Source organism: Danio aesculapii, chromosome 22 (assembly GCF_903798145.1).
Source record: "Danio aesculapii chromosome 22, fDanAes4.1, whole genome shotgun sequence".
NCBI classification, from domain to species: Eukaryota; Metazoa; Chordata; class Actinopteri; order Cypriniformes; family Danionidae; genus Danio; species Danio aesculapii.
In genome coordinates this window covers 36,316,859-36,337,174 of record NC_079456.1, presented here as the reverse complement: position 1 = coordinate 36,337,174, position 20,316 = coordinate 36,316,859, and the positions used below count along the sequence as shown (strand labels likewise).

At 39.0% G+C, this 20,316-nt stretch overlaps 2 protein-coding genes across 2 annotated transcripts; both read right to left on the bottom strand.

Annotated features, from left to right (window-relative positions):
• Positions 1-890: 890 nt before the first annotated feature.
• LOC130215781 (5-hydroxytryptamine receptor 3A-like) lies at positions 891-13,728 on the bottom strand. The gene is made up of 10 exons (XM_056447624.1): positions 13,648-13,728; positions 13,503-13,560; positions 9,707-9,879; positions 9,027-9,071; positions 8,620-8,726; positions 7,882-8,051; positions 6,268-6,434; positions 4,977-5,187; positions 2,503-2,694; positions 891-1,189 (listed from the first exon to the last, which is right to left on the bottom strand). Exons 1-10 carry the CDS (start codon positions 13,675-13,677, stop codon positions 891-893), a joined length of 1,452 nt encoding a protein of 483 aa, XP_056303599.1. The 5' UTR covers positions 13,678-13,728.
• A 2,225-nt stretch (positions 13,729-15,953) lies between these two features.
• Positions 15,954-19,048, bottom strand: si:ch211-276k2.1 (uncharacterized protein LOC565147 homolog). The gene is made up of 2 exons (XM_056448342.1): positions 18,906-19,048; positions 15,954-16,359 (listed from the first exon to the last, which is right to left on the bottom strand). Exons 1-2 carry the CDS (start codon positions 19,046-19,048, stop codon positions 16,011-16,013), a joined length of 492 nt encoding a protein of 163 aa, XP_056304317.1. The 3' UTR covers positions 15,954-16,010.
• Between the last annotated feature and the right edge of the window lie 1,268 nt (positions 19,049-20,316).

The window sequence follows — 20,316 nt, the reverse complement described above, 5'->3', positions numbered from 1 at the left end:
TTCTTTAAGATGTTGACAGTCATATATGTGTCCCACATTGTTAAAAACATTATTAGGACACATATATTTGACTAATAAGTGAAGATTGGTTGTTTTTGCGTTATTTTGAGCATATTAGTTCTTCCGGTTTGAAAATAAATTTTGAAGCTGCGTCACGGCGATTAGACCATTGTGTAAATACCAGTGTAAGAGGCTAAATTATTATATGCGTTTGTTTACATGACAAAACATGTATTTTTGACTCAAGAAGGTCCATACTGGCTCCAAAGGCAGATACTGATAAGATCAGGGCCTGGTATGTGGACTTTGGGGGTTTTACGATGTGGTCACATGTTGATTGGTCAGCTTTTTACCACCTATTTTGTATTTTTCTTGACCATGTGACTAAAGCCCAAAATTCTGAGACATTCAAACTGACCAATTAACATGTGACCACATCGTAAAACCCCCAAAGTCCACAAACCAGGCCCTGTGGGTTGGTTTCTGGTGGATTCACGAAAACAAAAACTTCAAAACAAAAAATACGTAGCTCCTGGCACATATTTGCCGCTCTCCAGAAATATATATAGGGGTACGTTTTCAGAATGAGCCTGGTTTGCATATGTTATATACATAAAATTTATAGTAGGTAAGGCAAGGTAAACTTTATTTGTAGAGTCCATTATTAACACAACAGTAGTTAATCCTGTGCTTTACAATACAAGAAGTATTTAAAATAGAAGGGGGAAAATACAAGTATAACATAACAAGCATACATCATTTTACAAAAACAGTACAAGAACAAACATTTTCTATAACTTCACTATTCACAGCAGTTTAACATTTCGTTTGAAGTATTTAAAGGCATTTAAGGTTAAAGGTTTAGTAAATACACATAACAGTAGATTTTTTCATATCAAAGATGCGTTTTTTTTGTACCAGATCAGCCAGATGATTACAATAGTGATGAAACTAACTGAGAGAAAGGCAATATACAGGCCGAAAAGTAGTCGGTCAATGACTTGACCCAAAAGATCCCACTCGTCTGCGCTCTCATCCGTTTTAAAATGTTTATCGACCTGCTGACGGATGGATATTAACTCGTGGGTTATTTCCCTCAGCTGCTGAAGAGAAGCACAAGTCTTAATGTCCTCTTTGCTCTTAGCGTTTCCAACCGCAGGATCACAGCCTTCATTCTCAAATATGAGTTCTACGGGTACAGGAAATAACAGTAAATTGAGTTTTTGTTGAACTCTTGAGTACTTGACTACCCTTTCGTTATGTTAGGGGCTGTTTTTGCCCCATTGACTTCTATTATAATTGATTGCAAAGCCATGACACCATATAATCGTGCATTTTTGATTGTTGGGGGTTTTTCCTGATGGGAAGAGGTAAACAGTGCAATGTTTACTGTTGATCATCAGTTGGCAGCATTAACCCTTTAGATAGGCCTGTGCAAAAAAGTTTCTGGCTTTTATATGGTAAAAGTACTGCATATTATAGTGTGCATGCATTATAATCATTATAAAAGAAATCAATGGTGCAAAAAGAGCCACATACTTAAAGGGTAGTCAATTTTTTCCAAAGTATTTTGCCAAAATATGTGTCAAAATAAGATTTGTCAGAAAAAATCATCACATTTGCTGAAACTAAGAGACAGTTCTGGGCAAATTAAGACTCAAAATCACCCCAGAGTGGATGAAAACATCCCCAACAGCACACAAGGGTTAACAAAATTACATATTTATTGCTATGCATTGTGAATGTTTGGTTTTAATTGGTCAGTTACAGATTTCCCTGCTGAAAAATCCAGCTTAAACCAGCCTAGGCTGGTTGGCTGGTTTTAGCTGGTTGACCAGCCTGGTTTTAGAGGGGTTTTGGCCATTTCCAGGCTGGTTTTCAGCTATTTCCAGCCTGGTCTTAGCTGGTCAGGCTGGAAAATGACCAGCTAAATCCAGCTAAAACCAGCTTGACCAGCCTGGTTTAAGCTGGACATAGCTGGTTTTGGCTGGGCTCCCAGCCTGGCTAGGTGGTCAAGCTGGTTTTAGCTGGTCATTTTCCAGCCTGACCAGCTAAGACCAGGCTGGAAATGGCTGGAAACCAGCCTGGAAATGGCCAAAACCCCTCTAAAACCAGGCTGGTCAACCAGCTAAAACCAGCCAACCAGCCTAGGCTGGTTTGAGCTGTTTTTTTCAGTAGGGTTAAGTCATGAAAACAAACTTGATTAAACAGATTTACGTTTTGACGGATTACGGTGTAATTTACATGAACCTGTACGGTATCAAAAATATATAAAGGCGCACCACTAAAGATAGCCATAAAACCACTCGGTCTTGTGCAGATCATACAAAAAACTTCATAAAATTCAATAAATCTCTTCGAATCAACTGGTAATTCACCAAATCATAAAATAGTAACACATTGCGATTTGTAAAGATTGTATTGGAAATCCTAACCATTATATCAAAGTAAACTACATACTGTATACAGTATAGGAAACAACATAGACATGGTAAGACTCACCTTCTTTATCACAGTTTTGATCACTCTGTGTTTTGTTTAAACACACAAGTCTGGCGACATAGTTGAGAAAAAACACCTTGACCCATTGAGGTAATGGGCCATAGTGAGTGGAGCCATATTGAATGTTAATGATAAAAATGGTCTCCAGCAGACTGGCCACCATCAACGCCAGGCAAAGAGAGAAAAAGGCATCTGGAAAATGAAGGACAATGGTTTGATATCATTTAATTCACCAATATACGCTTATCAGCCACAACATTACAACTAACTTATGTCATAACAGTGCCGTCTGTCAAGGCGTGAGATATATTAGGCACCAAGTGACCAATTGATTTTTTAATTGCATGGGTTTGATGTGGAAAATTTGGCCAATTAGTGATTGTAAATGACTTTTGAATTCGCAAAACTGGAAGTCTTGTGGGTTTTGCCTACGGTGGTGACTACATACCAAAAGGATACACAACTGAACTGGGGTCATGGTCATGGGAGCTCAAATCTCATTGGTGCATGACAGGAGTTGTCAAATCAAGTAAAGACATGTTTAATTGTATTGCACTTTACAATGTAGACTGTTTTAAAGCACATTTATAAATCTAAAAATAATATAAAAGCTCAACAATCTTTCAACTTTGAATATTTTAGCACAGTGGTGTCCAAACTCGGTCCTGGAGGGCCGGCGTCCTGGAGAGTTTAGCTCCAACCCTAATCAAACACACCTGAACTAGCTTATCAAGTTCTTAATATATATATATATATATGTGAACTAGAAATTTCCTGGCAGATCTGAGTTTGGACACCCCTGTATTAGTATATGAGGCAGGAAGCAGAGTGGTGGCAGGATGCTGGTGTGGTTCTAGTTATATTAAGACTGATTTAGTTCAGTTTAATACAAATGTCTCTGTCGAAGGACTATCCACTGAAGTGCAGTTCCACCAACTCTGACCAAACAAATCAGAGTTTACAGTAAAGGAAACAAAACTCCACGAGAAAAGTGGAGAACGAATCTTGGAAGAAACCAGGGTCACTCAGGGGACCAGTCCTACACTGCACAAATGGATGAGAGGAAGAGCTGCAGTCGTCGGCTGAGCTCAAACTACATGATATTCATAATCGTGAGGTAACCATTGTTGTCACACTGCAAGACTATCTAGGGTGGCGTTCAGTTGCTGCTGTGTTCATACTGCATGATGGATTTTTACAGTAGGACACACACTGCAAGAGTACAAAACAATCGCAGACTCTGTTCGCTTCAGGAAGTTAGAAAAATTCTAAGGGCCCACGCACTTTTGGGACCCCCAGAGATACTATCAGGGGGTTCAACAATCTGGCCAGTGTCCCTTCTCACCCCACAACCCTTTTAACTGTAGTCCAGCGATCAATGTCCCTGACCAACCCCCCCAACCACACTTTTCGTTGGCACACCCCTCTTACTCCCCCCCTCACTCTGCAACTTTGACAGTAAGTCATTTGTAAGCTACTCGCGATCACATAGTTGCCCACTGAGCCTGATCAGTATCTCTATGAGAAACCATATGGGATAACTAAGTCACCACGGTGAAAGCTGCTACTGAGGTCAGAAATGGTTGTCCACCATGTGGTCTGTACAAGTCCCATTTCCTGAGTATAAAGGGACAACTTGACTACCAGTGAGCATTGTCCTTCGAATGAGACTTTAAATTGGGTGAATTTAAGACTTTGAGGGAGACTTTAAACTGGAGAAATGGCTGTTCTCCATGTGGTTTGTGCAAGTCCCATTGCCTGAGTGTAAAGGGACGAATATACTGCCAATGAACTCGTACAATATCTGGGTGAGAGACCATATGGGATAACTAATTCATCACTGGGAAATCTGTTACTGAGGTCAGAAATGGGTGTTCACCATGTGGTCTATGTACAGTACGTCCCATTGCCCAAGTATAAAGGGGTGACAATACTGCCAGTGAGCATTGTCCTTTGAATGAGACTTTAAATTGAAGAAATGGGTGTTCTCCATGTGGTCTGTACAAGTCCCATTTCCTGAGTATAAAGGGACGACTTGACTACCAGTGAGCATTGTCCTTCGAATAGGACTTTAACACTGAAGTCTTGATTCTCGGTGGTCATCAAAAATCCATAGGTGTCCCTCTCCACCGATAATCTGGTGTGTGATCTGGCACAGAATTTCTGCGGGGGTATAAGCATCTGTAGTCCAAACCTGTCCTACACAATAGGTAAATCACATATTGTTGGAGCTGGTTGGAAACCTAGTTGGCTCTTTGGCAGCAGAATTGCACACTCCTGATTTATACCAACAGACCCAATCCAGAAAGGTCCTACCTTACAATTTACAAAACCACAGAACAGCTTTAGGGTTAAAAAGATGCCAAAACACAGCATCTACTTTGGGGATGTTGTGGCTGATCAGAGTATAAAATATTTAACACAGTTACAAGTAACAGCTTACAGTATCTGGCAAGTAACAGTTGTATACACACTTATAAGAGGTAAGGTGTTTCCTGTGACGGGCAGCATGTCGTTCATTAGCAGCAGGAACACGGTGTAACCTAAGATGAGGGTCATTTTGAAGGTAGATCGGTCCACGTTTTTAGGTGGAAGAAGAAAGCTGAAGAGATCTACAGTAATGAGGAAGCAGCTGGGAATCAGGAGGTTCACTACGTACAGAGTCGCCCGACGCCGGAGGACGATCTGAAAGGAGAATGTAACATTTCAATTAGATTGTGAGTTCAATTTCATTCCTTTAGTGTAATTTAGTGATAAAATCCCTGTCAAACAAAGCCTTTTCTGCCAAGTAAATTCTCTCTACCTTCAGTGGCAAGAGGATTGTATGAAAATGTACAAATAACATTGTAAGGTTAATATGAATTGACCACGATTCTGCAAATATCCCATGAGAGTATTCTAGTACAGGGGTTCCCAAAATAACAATGCCAGTGACTTGCGACCCCCAATATCCTCTGAGGTGGTTATAAATACAGAAATCTTGCATGCAATGGCGCGCACACACACACACCAATAGACCCAAGTCTACTCTTCGCTTAATTTTTTTGAATGTATGTCAGTGCTGTAAATATGCCAGAAAGTTTAACCTGGTATTATAAAATCTACTACATCGGATGCTATTGCTGTGGCTTTAATATAATGTAATTACCTCTGAGGTCGCAATCGAATAGAACTAGTAACTATAAGCTACTATAGTAACTATATAGTATATAGTAACTATTAACAACTTTTTTTCAGTAGGTTATGGATAAAATATGGTAATTCTTATAGTTTAATACAAATCAATAGATTTTTGGAAATCACCAGGCGACCCTGCTTCACTGTCCCACAACCCCTCGAGGGGTCCCGACCCCCACTTTGAGAACCACTGTGCTAGTAATACATTTTTCTAGTACTATTTTTGGTAACACTTCAGTATAGAGGCCATATCTCACTATTAACAAGTTACTAATAGCATGCCAATTATCAATCCATTGGCCTAATTTGAAGTACTTATAAAGTACATATTCTGCAAGGTTATGTTCTATATCGATGGTTCATTCCACTTTGGCGACCCCTGATAAATAAGGAAAATGAATGAATGAATATTCTATATCTCTAATCCTACCCAATACCTAAGCCTAATTGTACTAACTGATAATAAACATCAAATTAAGCGCTAATGATGCAAAGGTCATAGGTAATGGTTTATTAATAGTGAACTAAACTTTATAATAAAGTGCGACTCTACTTTTTTGTACTCTAATTGCGTTAAAATGGTAATACATAGTAAACAAGCATGTCCTGTGTTTTATTCCAGTCCTGGGGAGGTATTATGGGTTTCTCAGCATGCATGTTGACCAGTTCCCACTCTCCTTGAGTAGCCATTGCTTGATAAGAATCACTGAGTATTTCCTCCACTGGCTTCGCGAAGGACAACTGAACGTCCAGCACTGCAGATAACACCAACAAATGAGAATTAACAGGGTCATACAAACGGAGCAAAAGTCAAATGTGTTTATCTTTTGTGTCGAGTTCACACTGCATGATTTTCAAAAGTTGTCTGATCGCTGTTGTTTTCATCTGGTGTAGCATAACATTGGAGACTGGAGGTTGAACAATGCATGACTTTACTACAGGAATAATGGCAGACTATTTTCTTGACATTAAGTAAAGGAAGATGACTATAGGTTCTACATAATTTGGGATAAAAAAATATACAATTATTGATGCTTATAGCTGTCTCATTTCAGAGGCTGCTCTTCCAAAGGGTGCATTCAAAGGGCGCTGCATCAATGCACTGCAACGAAGACTGTCTCATTTCAAAAAAATTCGAAGGCTCCTTCAAATGCAGCCTCCAAATGCGTCCTTCATTTCCCAGGTAATGAAGGATACAACTGGTGGATCCTTCGTGACCTCCACGACAAAGATGTCATTGTGTTTTAATAACGTTCATGTTTGCTTGCCAATGTTTTCAGTCAAAAGTCAAAATCAAAAACGGCAGGAAACGGCAACCGATTGCATTATCGTCATGGACCAATAGGCGTAATTTTAGTTTTGATTTCGTTTGAAGTAAACAAAAGGAAGGCCAACTCCCGACTGCCTTCTATCCTGCTCTCTCATTGGCTGTAGATCATCTCCGATGTGTTTTCAGTCAGAAGTTTTATCAGGTCCAGTTATTTAGCATATTTCACAGCCATGTTTCACATTTCTTATTGCGTCTTTGAAAATGTACACTGCGTGACTGCCAAAGTTCGACCAAACTTTCCGCCATTTCATGGGTCCAAATGGATCTAGATAAGGCTCATCTCATAACCAAAGCCACGTTTTTGGATACTGTGGTCTGTAAATGCTCAAGTATACTTCAAGGTTCTTTTTTGTTCTTCGTTTGAGGTCAAAAAGAATTTAAAAAGGCTGAGTGATGGTATACTGTTTGGTAATCGTCACGGACCAATGGTGTTTAGGAGCCAAAACAAACTCCCCCAAAATGGTTGCTTTGAGAACTGTGTCAAACTGGTGAAACAATCTCAAAAGAGTCTCCATTTTGGCCAGATTTAGCTAAAAATATGTGATTTCAGTTCTATTTTTGATTTAGTTTGAAGTATACTGGGGCCTTAACTCCTCCCCAAACTCCCTCCACGCTGCCCTGTATCTTGTTCTCTCATTGGCTTTAGGTCATCGACTCATCGCTGATGTGTTTTTCAGTCAGAAGTCTTTTCAGGTCCAGTTATTTCGCATATTTCACATTTCTGATTGCCTCTTTGCTGATTTACGCTGCATCACTGGCATGAACAAGCACCAACTTGCCTCCAATGTTGTCTGCATTTTCACCAAACGTGTTGGCGAGTGGAAATCAGCACTAAAATCCTGCAGTGTGAACTCGGCATCAGTCAAACTCACCGGTGTGCAGGTATGAATTGAAGGTGAACGTGCAGTTCTGAATGTCAAACGGAAAGGTGTAGATGTCCAGGTTACAGGAGCTGATGACATGAAAGGGTTGGTCATCTATTACGTGACCAGTGTTTGTGACGTAGAGGTAATATGTTTCAGGGACTTTATTGTCATCAATGCTTCAAAATAAAAAGAGAGGTACATGTTAGACATACGCTCTTTATATTAGCAATGAGTAAATTATGCATGATTTCTGCTGCTTGATCCGCTGTTAATGCTTTCTGCTGGCCCTGAGGGTTTTGAATGACATGCTGCGCTTAAAAAATATATGCTAGAGGCAATGTAGGAGATTTTCAAAGGCCAATTTGTAAACTATTTATTGGAAAAAGAAATATGTTTATGTGTCCTTGCAGTTTTCTGCAGTTAAAGTTATACAATTCTAATATTGCTCTTTATTTGTTGGCTTTTGGTATTTGTAAATAGACTCAGATGTTGTGTCATGTAAACCCCAAACAGCTGTAAACTTTGTGATGTACTGTAAATGGCCCCTAACAACTGTAAGTTAGCAATTTTGCCTATTTTTTACAAGTTTGTAAGCTTCTTTGGATAAAAGCGTCTGCCAAATTATGAAATGTAAATGATAATTTGATGAAATTGCAGCATTTTATGCCATGTATGCATTAAAAGTGGATAAGTACTGTATAGTCAGATGATAAAATTCAGGAATGCAGATACTTTTGAACTCACAATTCATTAATGATAATGTCAGGCCTCCACAGTTGTTTCCTTGGCAGTGAAATTCGATTTGTTCCGCATTGATCAGGATCCCAACTCAGTCCTTCGATATTCCAGTACTGCGAATGCAAAATATCAATAATAAATAATCAATAAGTCCAACTTATTGATTTAAAGGGGGGCTATTATGCAAAAATCACTTTTATAAGGGGTATAAACCTTATGACGACAAGACTTTTGTAAGGTAGTGTAATGAGCCGATTTTAAAATAATCCTTCATTTAATGTCTTTAATCTTTATTTCAAACTTAGTTTTAATTTCATTACCTGCCATTTTACAGTGCAGTTTGCATTGTGCATCTGCTAAATATACATATTTTCATGCAATAACCAGACTTAATGGAAATCATTTGGACTTACCAAATTCACCCAAAGAAATGTGTCCAGTTTCTGTGCTTTTTCATCCTGAAAGAGAACAAAATCCCAACATACGTAATTATCAATGAGTAATTGTTAATCATCAAACATTTATCAGTACAGATGTGCAAGACTCATCAAGTCAAGATTCATTCATTCATTCATTTTCCTTCAGCTTAATCCCTTATTTACCAGGGGTCAAAACAGTGCAATGAACTGCACAACTATTCCAGCATGTGTTTTACACAGCGGATGCTCTTCCAGCTGCAACCCAGTGCTGGGAAGCACCCATACACACTCATTCACACAAACTCATACACTACGGCCAATTTAGTTCATCCAATTCCCCTATAGCGCATGTGTTTGGACTGTGGTGGAACCCGGAGCACCCGGAGGAAACCCACACCAACACGGGGAGAACATGCAAACTCCACACAGAAACGCCAACTGACCCAGCCGGGACTTGAACCAGTGACCTTCTTGCTGTGAGACGACAGTGCTAACGACTAGCCACCGTGCCGCCCTCCATTTTTTTTATATACAGTACACATTGTTGATTCGTATACTGAATTATTTAACGTATCTGGGATGCAAGATAACCACAGTGTCCTGACTGCAAATGGTTGAGCACCATAACATATAAATACTATTATGCGCATCTATAATTGAGAAGTGTGACGTACCACATCTAATATCCCATACAGAGTGAAGCTCACGCTGATGTTGGTGGGAGTTTTCAGGTGAACGACTGGCCGTATTTCAGTTTTACCGTAGATTCTGTCCTTCACGTCTGTTAGAAAAGCATCCGTCGTTACTTCAGAGCAGTTGAAGGGCTCTGCGGATTTGATGAGGAGAGCTGAAAAAATAAGATTGCAGTTTAAAATGGTAAAAGGCTTGTCCTGTTAGGGGCAACCCAGGCTCATTCTGAAAGCGTAGTCCCGTGGACGTTTCTGGAGATCGAGAAATACGTAGCCGAAGGTACGTACGGCTGCATTTCATGTTTTTTTAAGCGAACGGGGCGGGGCGGGGCGGGGCGGTGTGACTCCGTTCCTTTCAGCGCTTGCCGGCCGGCCGCTCGTCTCCGTGTGGAGGGCTTTCCCGCCGCATCCAGTTTGTCCGGTTAGCTCCTCTTGTACGTCGGCGGACTCGAGGCGCAGAGAGTAACTGACCACGACCAGTGTTACCAGATGTAGCTGACTGATTCCAGCCCAACAGCTATCCATAAACTGCCGAAATGCAAGAAGACCCACCCAGTAATATGGAAATCACGATTGGTAGGGGGTGGGTGGGCGGTTGATTGTGACGGTCACCAGAATTACGCTCATGGGGGTGGGGGGGGGGGGGGGGGGTAATTGGTGACCTACTTTCCAGGGGGTGGGTGTTGTGTTGTAAAACCGCACAAATTTTCACTGCCCGTCTATGTCCTTTTTTATCAGCAAAAATAAACTCAATAACCACCCAATATGGCAACACTGACCACGACGAGGCCCGTGTTCGAGTCCAGGGAAGAACATTTCCAGAAATCAGGTGAGAAAACAAAAATAAAACAAGTTCACCACAACAAGTTCGTCACAGGGTGAGAATGTGGTCAAAACCCAAAAACGTGGTAAAAATTAGACGAGGGCTTTTCTTTTTCTGGACGGCTTTTGTGAATCGTCGTTGGTTGGGTTTAGGGACGGAGGAGGGTGGGTCAGCCGATTGGCCGGTCGCACAGTCAATCATTCTGTCATCCAGGCAAACAGGTGGAAGGTTGTTCGACAGCGGCCTCTGGCGGGTTTAAGCGAGAATGGCGCAGGCGCGAATGGCACTTGCGAGAGACGTTCGAGACGTGGAAAAAGCGTGAACAGCGGCCTCTCACAGATTCGCAAAAAACAAAAACTGCAAAAATACATACCTCCCGGGACTTATCTCGCAGTCTCCAGAAACGTCCACGGGACTACATTTTCAGAATGAGCCTGGGTTGGTTCTGGTTTAAAGGGAATTTTGCTAACCCTTTATTTTGATGGTCCCGATTGCGCATTTTATTGACTAAAAGTTGTTTTGCAACTACATACCAATTACATCTTATTTGAGTATTAGTAGACTGTCTGCTTAATATCTGTTGATATGCTCCTCCAACAGACATTTAACTGACTTTAAGAAACTTTGCGAGTACATGTCAACTTATATTAACCCTATACCCCAACCCTAACCTAACAGTCTACTTATAATCTAATGAGGATTAGTTGGCATGTCTGACAAAATATGTTATAGGGACCATTACAATAGCGTGATACTGGAACGTTTTAGCACTTCAAATTAATATACAGTCAAAAATTTGGGATCAGCAAAATGTCTGGTTAATAAAGCTACATTTTTTGATAAAAAAGCTGTGAAATAGTATTCCAATTTTAATCGCCACATGTAACTGTAAAGCCTCACACACACTACGAGTTACTCGGCAAAGTGACAAGCAACCGTTCATTTCAACGGAGAGTGTGCAACGTCTGGCGATCTCCGTCTATGCGAGCGACCGTTGGCGACCAGGTGGGCGTGTCCTTCAATCCTTTAACTTTATGCAAACGAAGAGCTACTTTCTTGAGCTACAACCAATAGGAGCACCAGTAGAGCTCACGTGATCCTCTCTCAGCTCGCTCAGAGGCTGGTTGTGTTCTCCGTAATGTAGACCTACACAGACCAGTGTTTGCAGCAGGTCGCCACCCACAGCGACAGACAGCTACAAAGTCGCTGCCAGTGTGAATGAGGCATAAGACAGTACCGTTCATTAGGAAATATGTTTGATTTTATTAATCAAGAATGCATTAAATTGTCCAAAAAAGACATAAAATTCGTTTTATAATGTAAAAAACAAACAAAAACATGATTTGATCTGAAATGCACTCAAAACATGATGTTCGCTGCTTGTTCAAACTATTTTCACAACACAATTTTTTGCCACAACTTAATTGTTTTATGTTCAGTCCACTTAAATTTGTAATAAAATATTAAGGTAACCTAATTCCTAGCAGGCACATGGCGTCAATATGACGTCAGATTGATGTTGTACCCCAACATCGTGGTACGTTCCATTTTGATTGGAAATGAAATCGTGTTGACGTCAGAACATAATGTCAGGCCATCATCAATGTCCAACTTCGGACAGACATTGCATTTTGGTTACTTTCCAACGCAACCTAAAATCAACCAAATATCAACATCTAATGATGTTACAGCTTGATGTTATGTGGACGTTACCACTATGACGTCTAGAAGACGTTGGATTTTGGTTGCTAAATCTGACAAATTAATATCAGTATTTGATGTCAATGTGACGTTGGTTTAAGATGTTGGCTCAACGTTGGATTTTGGTCACTTTCCAACACAACCTAAAATCAACCAAATATCAACATCTGATGATGTTACAGCTTGACGTTGTGTGGACATTACCACTATGACTTCTAGCAGACGTTGGATTTTGGTTGCCAAATCTGACGAATTAATATCAGTATTTGATGTCAGTATGACGCTGGTTTAAGATGTTGGCTCGACGTTGGATTTTGGTCACTTTCCAACACAACCTAAAATCAACCAAATATCAACATCTAATGATGTTACAGCTTGACGTTGTGTGGACGTTACCACTATGACGTCTATCAGACGTTGGATTTTGGTTGCCAAATCTGACAAATTAATATCAGTATTTGATGTCAATGTGACGTTGGTTTGAGATGTTGGCTCAACGTTGGATTTTGGTCACTTTCCAACACAACCTAAAATCAACCAAATATCAACATCTAATGATGTTACAGCTTGACGTTGTGTGGACGTTACCACTATGACGTCTAGCAGACGTTGGATTTTGGTTGCCAAATCTGACGAATTAATATCAGTATTTGATGTCAGTATGACGCTGGTTTAAGATGTTGGCTCGACGTTGGATTTTGGTCACTTTCAAACACAACCTAAAATCAACCAAATATTAACGTCATTTCATGCTAACGTCACGGATGTCAAAAAACTATTATCTTTAGACGCTGGCGACCTAAATCTTACCTAGTATTAATGTCTTATGACGTTGTGTGTCTGCTGGGTTTCTTTATGTTGACCCAACACAAATCCATTGTGTGCAATCCAGCGTTTTATACAGTGTGAATACTGTTGAAACTTTGGAAAACATATCAGTTTTTACAATACTACAATGCAAGGAAAATGTCTTCGACTTTGATAATTTCAACAATAACTATAATAATGATTGAATTCGATTATTTACCACAATAAAACAGTAAATCAGCATATTATAATGCTTTCTGAATGATCATGTGACACTGAAAATTGAAGTAATGATGCTAAAAGCTTCAAATCTTGTCAAAAATTGTATTAATTTAAATTAAAAAGTCTTACTGATCCCATTTTGACCTAAAGCGTGTATACTGTATGTAGTTGATGTACCAGTGACTAAACAGACAGTATAAAATTCGCATCAAAAATCGAATTTCTTACTTTGGAGGACTAGATAGGAGCAAACACAGAGCTGAAGACTCGCGGTGAATCCAGCAGCCTGTAATGACACACATAATAGATGTTAATTAATAACCTAAATCACCAAAAACGGCTACAACGTTACTATATTTCCACTGCGTCTTACCTGTGGTCTTGAGAGCAAACCTACATCCATGAGAAGATGGTGGAGTTCGAATGCTATAAAATACACTCAAGCTTTTATCTCAGGAGTTTGGATTAGTACGGATTGAAATGAGCCGTCAGATGAAACTATATACAGTGTGATTTGCTTAGACCAAATAAAACCAGCAGACACCAATGCATTTTCATTTATTTCATAATCCCAAGAATACGAAAAGCCAAATGCAAAGCGCAAGATGTGTGATGTCAAATAAAGTGGTTTTTCTGGTAATGCACTATTTTACATACAGTGTGTACGGCTACAATGATTTGGATAGATCTCTGTGGCTCGCCTCCCAACACCACTGATACCATTTGAAAGCGTAGCTTCTGTATTTTCTGTGAATATGTATTGATCCGACGTTTATTGTATAGTAGAAAGCTCATTTACACTTGATTAACACCTCCCTGTTAAAAAAAGGAGGTTAGAATATCTCTTTCATATCATAAAGACAATGTTTTTTTTTTTATATATAGTTCGATTGAATGTACAGAGCGCATACAGTATTGAGTTGGTTGTCATAGATAAAACATAACGATAGCAAAAGATATACAACATATGCAATCGTATTCATCAGACTCCTATGGAAGAGAATCTATGATATCAATGGTTAAAATGTACATTTATTTAAGCCACATAGGCTCATTCTGAAAACGTAGCCCTGTATACATTTCTGGAGATCGTGAATTATGTACCCAGAGATATGTATGGCTGCAAAACGAACGCTATGGTGCGGCATGACGCCGTTCCTTTTCGTGCTTACCAGCTGACCGCTTACCTCCGTATGGACGGCTTTCCTGCTATTATTAGTTTTCTCAGTAACTCGCAGCGTATGTGTTACGACACTTAGACAGAGAGGATTCATTTGCAAGAATTTATTGAACAAAAAGGAAGAATGTATCAAAGGATGAACAAGAATGTACAAAACAAAAGAGAGCCACAGGTCACAATGAAGATATCAAATGGACAGCGAAGGAATCTGGGGAACAATAGACAGGAACAAGGACAAACGGACTGATAACCAGCAGTAACCACTGGCTGAAATATATAGTCAGCAAACAAGGATCAGCTGGAGGATGATTAAGTCAGCTGATAGAAAGCACGGCGTCCACACAAAAGGTAAACAAATCACACACCCTCGCACACGAAAACACACAAGGCATGACACATAACATACAGAAAGAACCAGCCTGATCTTACGAGAAAACGTAAGTATTTTACGTCTTGACGGTTTAGTGGCTAATTCGTATGAATTCGTATGAGTTCAGTACGATTTTAAAAAGGAGGCGTGGCACCTAACCCCACCCCTAAACCCAACTGTCATTGGCGGATGAGCAAATCGTACTAAATTGTACGAATTAGATCTTACGAATTCATGCGAATTAGCCACTAAATCAAAAAGTTACGAATTGCCGTGAGATTGTGTTGGAAAGAACACACAAACCCATCAACCGTGACAGTATGTCGGAGGACTTGAAGAGTTGACGATGGGTTTGAGTGTGGCGAAGAATGGTTCCAGAAAGCAGGTAAGACCAAAACAAAAGCCAAAAATAAAATAAACAAGTAAATAACAGGGTGAGAATGTGGTAAAATCTGAAAACGTGGTAAAAATCAAGTGAAAACACATTTCTTTTACATTCCTACCTTATTTTTAATGGTTAAATTACAGCAATCACAGCTACTGATGTTTTACTGTGAATTTTTTTTTACAGTGTATAGTATCATTTGAAACCTTAAATCTGTATTTTCTGGGCATTATTTTGACATTTACTGTACAGTAAGTTTCTTGTTACTTTCTTTACTGTACAATAAAAAACGTAATTACATGAGAATTAATTAATTAGAGGGCATTGCAATATTTCAATTACAATGACTCTTGCAGATGATAAAAACAATGCCACCCTCTGAAAATATTACACACTTTGAAAAAAAGAGAACAGAAACAAAGTGAAGTTAATTAATATAATTATAATAATTCATATAAAAATTATTAATATAATTATTATAGAAATTATTATATTATTAATATAATACTTTGTGGCAAGTACAATAGTAAAAAGTATTATTAATAGCGATCAATACTTGTACTTGCTATAAATAAAGTACGAAAACTTGTTACACCTAAAATAACTAACTTAATTTATTACTGAAAACTGTTATAAATTAAGTTTGTCAAACTTAATTCATCTAATTGTAACAAGTCAAAGTAATTTGTTTAAGTTTTCACTTTTTACAGTGTATTAGTACAGTACATCATTATTCATGTACTGTTACTTTAAAGTGTTACCGATAATTTCAGTAGAAATTCATTAACTTCATCGGGTCATTCACTGTTGATTAGCCTGACTGCAGCTGCCGAGTCGACAGGCTTCACAGTGAGCTGTTTCGTGTGGCCCATCGATCCTGCCATTGAACACTGGGGGTCTGTTTGCCTCTCCCAGGTTTTCCCTGTAGCATCTCATGCGGATCTTTTTAACTAGTTTCTCAATCAGCACATCCATGTTTTCCACTGGGAACTGTGGACGCTCCCACTGCGGGGCCGAGCACGTCTTGCACTCCTGTTTGAAGCCTCGTAGTTTAATGGTTCCTCGTCTCCATGCTGTGTTCAGGCTGAAATGAAACACCACCTTCACTTTTGAAGACCCCCAGCCTCGTCTACACAGGGAACACTTGAACCTACAAATAAAATACATCCGTTTGTGAATTTTCTCACACTCATTTGTGACCATAACCAGATTAGACTAACATTTGGATGTTGCATATGCTAAACTAAATGAATTAGCATTTTTATAGCACAAAATACCATGCTGCAAACAGGTTTCTCACATGAATTAGCATGTTTTTAGCATATTTCTTGCATTAATATGTTGTTTATAAGAAGTATCATGTTGCTAGCACATTGTTTATATGATTTATCATTAATAACTGACTTGTTTGTGCATTTACTCACACTCATTTGCATGATTTTGAAATGACTAGCCAGATTAGACTAACATTTGGATGTTGAATATGCTAAGATACATGAATTAGCATGTTTCTAGCACAGAATAGCATGCTGCTAACAGGTTTCTAATATGAATTAGCATATTTTAGCTTATTTCTTGCATCAATGTGTTGTAAGAATTGTCATACAGCTAGCACACTGCTTATAACTTATCATTAATAACTGATCTGTTTCATTTGTGTGATTTTATAATGATTAACCAGATTAATGTGTTGAATATGCTAAGCTACATTAATTAGCATGTTTCTAGCACAAAATAGCATGCTGCTAACAGGTTTCTATCGTAAATTAGCACATTTTTAGCATATTTCTTGCTTCGATTAAAATGTTGTTAGCAACGATTGACATGTTGCTAGCACACATATGATTTATCATTAATAACCGATCTGTTTGTGCATTTACTCACTCATTTGCATGATTTTGTAATGATTAACCAGATTAGATTAACGTTTGGATGCTGAATATGCTAATACATGAATTAGCATGTTTCTAATACAAAATACCATCTTGCTAATAGGTTTCTAACATGACCCTACTGAAAAAAACAGCTTAAACCAGCCTAAGCTGGTTTGCTGGTTGACCAGCCTGGTTTTAGAGGGGTTTTGGCCACATTTTCAGCCTGGTCTTAGCTGGTCAGGCTGGAAAATGCCAGCTAAAACAAGCTTGACTAACCTGGTTTAAGCTGGACATAGCTGGTTCTGGCTGGGCTCCCAGCCTGGCTAGGCTGGTCAAGCTGGTTTTAGCTGGTCATCTCCCAGCCTGACCAGCTAAGACCAGGCTGGAAATAGCTGGAAACCAGCCTGGAAGTGGCCAAAACCCCTCTAAACCAGCCTGGTTGACCAGCTAAAACCAGCCAATTAGCCTAGGCTGGTTTATACTGTTTTCTCAGTAGGGGAATTAGCACATTTTAGCATATTTCTTGCATTAATATGTTGTTAGTAAGAATTACTATGTTGCTAGCACATTGCTTATATCATTTAATTATCATTAATAACTGATCTGTTTGTGCATTTACTCACACTCATTTGAGTGATTTGGTAATTATTAACCAAATTAATATTTAGATGTTGTATATGTTATGCTACATTAATTAGCATGCTACAAACAGGTCTCTAACATAAATTAGCATGTTTTTAGCATATTTCTTGCATTGATTGATGCGTTGTAAGAATTAGCCTGCCATGTTGCTAGCACATTGCTTATATGATTTATCATTAATAACTGATCTGTTGTAATCTGATTTTGTAATGATTAACCAGATTATATTATCAATTGGATTTGCTAAACTACACAAATTAGCATATTTCTAGAACAAAATAACAAGCTGCTAACAGGTTTCTAACACAAATTAGCATATTGTAAGCATATTTCTTGCTGGCATGTTGCTAGAACATTGCTTATGTTTACTCATTTTAATAACATGAATTAGGATGTTGTCAGTATGAATCAACAAGTTGTAAACATGTTTCTCTGTAGCTAACATGATAGCATAGTGCTATCATAAAGTAAAACATCACTAGCATGTTTTCAGCATGTTTTTGTGGCATAAATACATGTTAAAGTGCACTTTGGTCAGTCGTAGCCTAGTGGTTAAGAGTCAGACTTGACCACTTCAAATCCCCGTGTCAATTTAACAGGTTGCAAACTTGTTTTAACAACATTTATGATTTTGCACAATTTCTATATCTTATTTCTCTTTTATTTCTCTGTTAAAAATCTATCAAAAGTGAAAGTTGTCTGTCGGCTAAACTAGTCAACATAATGAAATATTCATCTAAAGCCTTAAATTAGTTCAATTTAATTCATGTTAGACCAACGCATTCTATGCACTATGAAAAAAATCAGGAGTTATGTTTGTTAATATTATTTAACAGCTAATCTCAACCTTTTTATAACATGATAAGTGCTTTAATTAAAAAAGGTAACACTAATTACTACCTGCCTATTATTAAGACATTAATTGAGGCTGTTTATTATTATTTATAAAGCACATATTCTGCATGATCCTTTTCTACATTGCCAATCCTACCCAAAACCCAATTAAAAGCCAACTATTAACTAAAAATAAGCAGCAATTATTCATTCCTTAAAGAAAACTCACAGTTAATGGTTCATTAATATCATATCATGGTATCATAGTTAATTATTTAATATAAACCAACATTGTAGAACGAAAGCATGCCTAATATATTTTATTGCGCCAAATCTGTGCTCTTACTGTGCGAAAGAACCAGAGATGTACTGATGCCAAGATGGAGCTGCTCTGTTTTCTTCAATGGTCTCATCAATTTCAATGGTCCATGCGTCCATGTGAAGCTCTCCTGCTTTCCTCTGCAAAGCACTGTTCCACAAGGATGCCATGTCTGTTTCTTCACCGCAGTCTGATGGGAATGATGCACTGCCTTATCACCTACTGTATATATATATATAGTTACTCACTCCCTTCCCAAGAAACAAAACTGAAACTTACAGGTAAGGTCCTGTTTTCTACAACACAAAAGGGAAAGTAGTGGAGACAGTGATTATGAACTATGGTAGAATAAAAATTCATGACTCATGATGAGATCTCAAAACCCATTTCATCTGCGAACACTTAACAACAACAACAACAACAACAACAACAACAACAACAAAACTCCCCTCCTTACTCTAGTTCTCACTTCTCTGAGCACGAACTGTTCCTTTGTATAAGTAGCACGCCTTGCTTGTATTGCCTCCATGTTGCGTAGCACAATCGCCTCACAGCAAGAAGGTCACTGGTTCGAGCCTCGGCTGGGTCAGTTGGCATTTCTGTGTGGAGTTTTTTATGTTCTCCCCGTGGTGCCTTGGGTTTCCTCCGGGTGCTTTGGTTTCCCCTACAAGTCCAAAGACATGCGGTACAGGTGAATTGAATAAGCTAAATTGGCCGTAGTGTATGTGTGTCAATGCAAGTGTGCATGGGTGTTTCCCAGTGGAAGGGCATCTGCTGCGTAAAACATATGCTGGATAAGTTGGCGGTTCATTCCGCTGTGGAATTGCAGTTATGTGTAAGTACATTCTGTACATGAGTTGAGTGTCATTGTGGATCAATATAATGTTTTGAGTTTGTGTGGCTCTGATTACTCTTCTTTGAGATGAGTTGTCAACATAGGCTCATTCTATAAGCGTAGCCCTATATACATGTCTGGAGATCGCGAATTATGTAGCCAGAAGTACATATGGCTGCATTTCGTTTTTAAAACGAACGCTACGGGATGATATGTTGTCGTTCCTTTTCGCGCTACCAGCTAACCCCTTACCTCTGTATCGACGGCTTTCCCGCTGTTACCAGTTTGCTCAGTGGCTCACCATGTACGTCCGCGGACTTGAGACGCAGAGAGGAGCTGACCATTACGATGGGGTTTGAGTCCGGTGAAGAATGGTTCCAGAAAGCAGGTAAGACAAAAACAGAAGCCAAATAATAAAATAAGCAAGTAAATAACAGGGTGAGAATGCCGCTGTGTACGCTTTGTCAGATGTCAAATTTCTCTCGTGAGTGCCATTCGCGCCTGCTGTTATTGTGTAAATCCACCAGAGGCTGTCGACTGACTGACTGACCGACCGACCCTCCTCCTTCCCTAAACCCAACCGATAGTGTTTTCAAAAACACA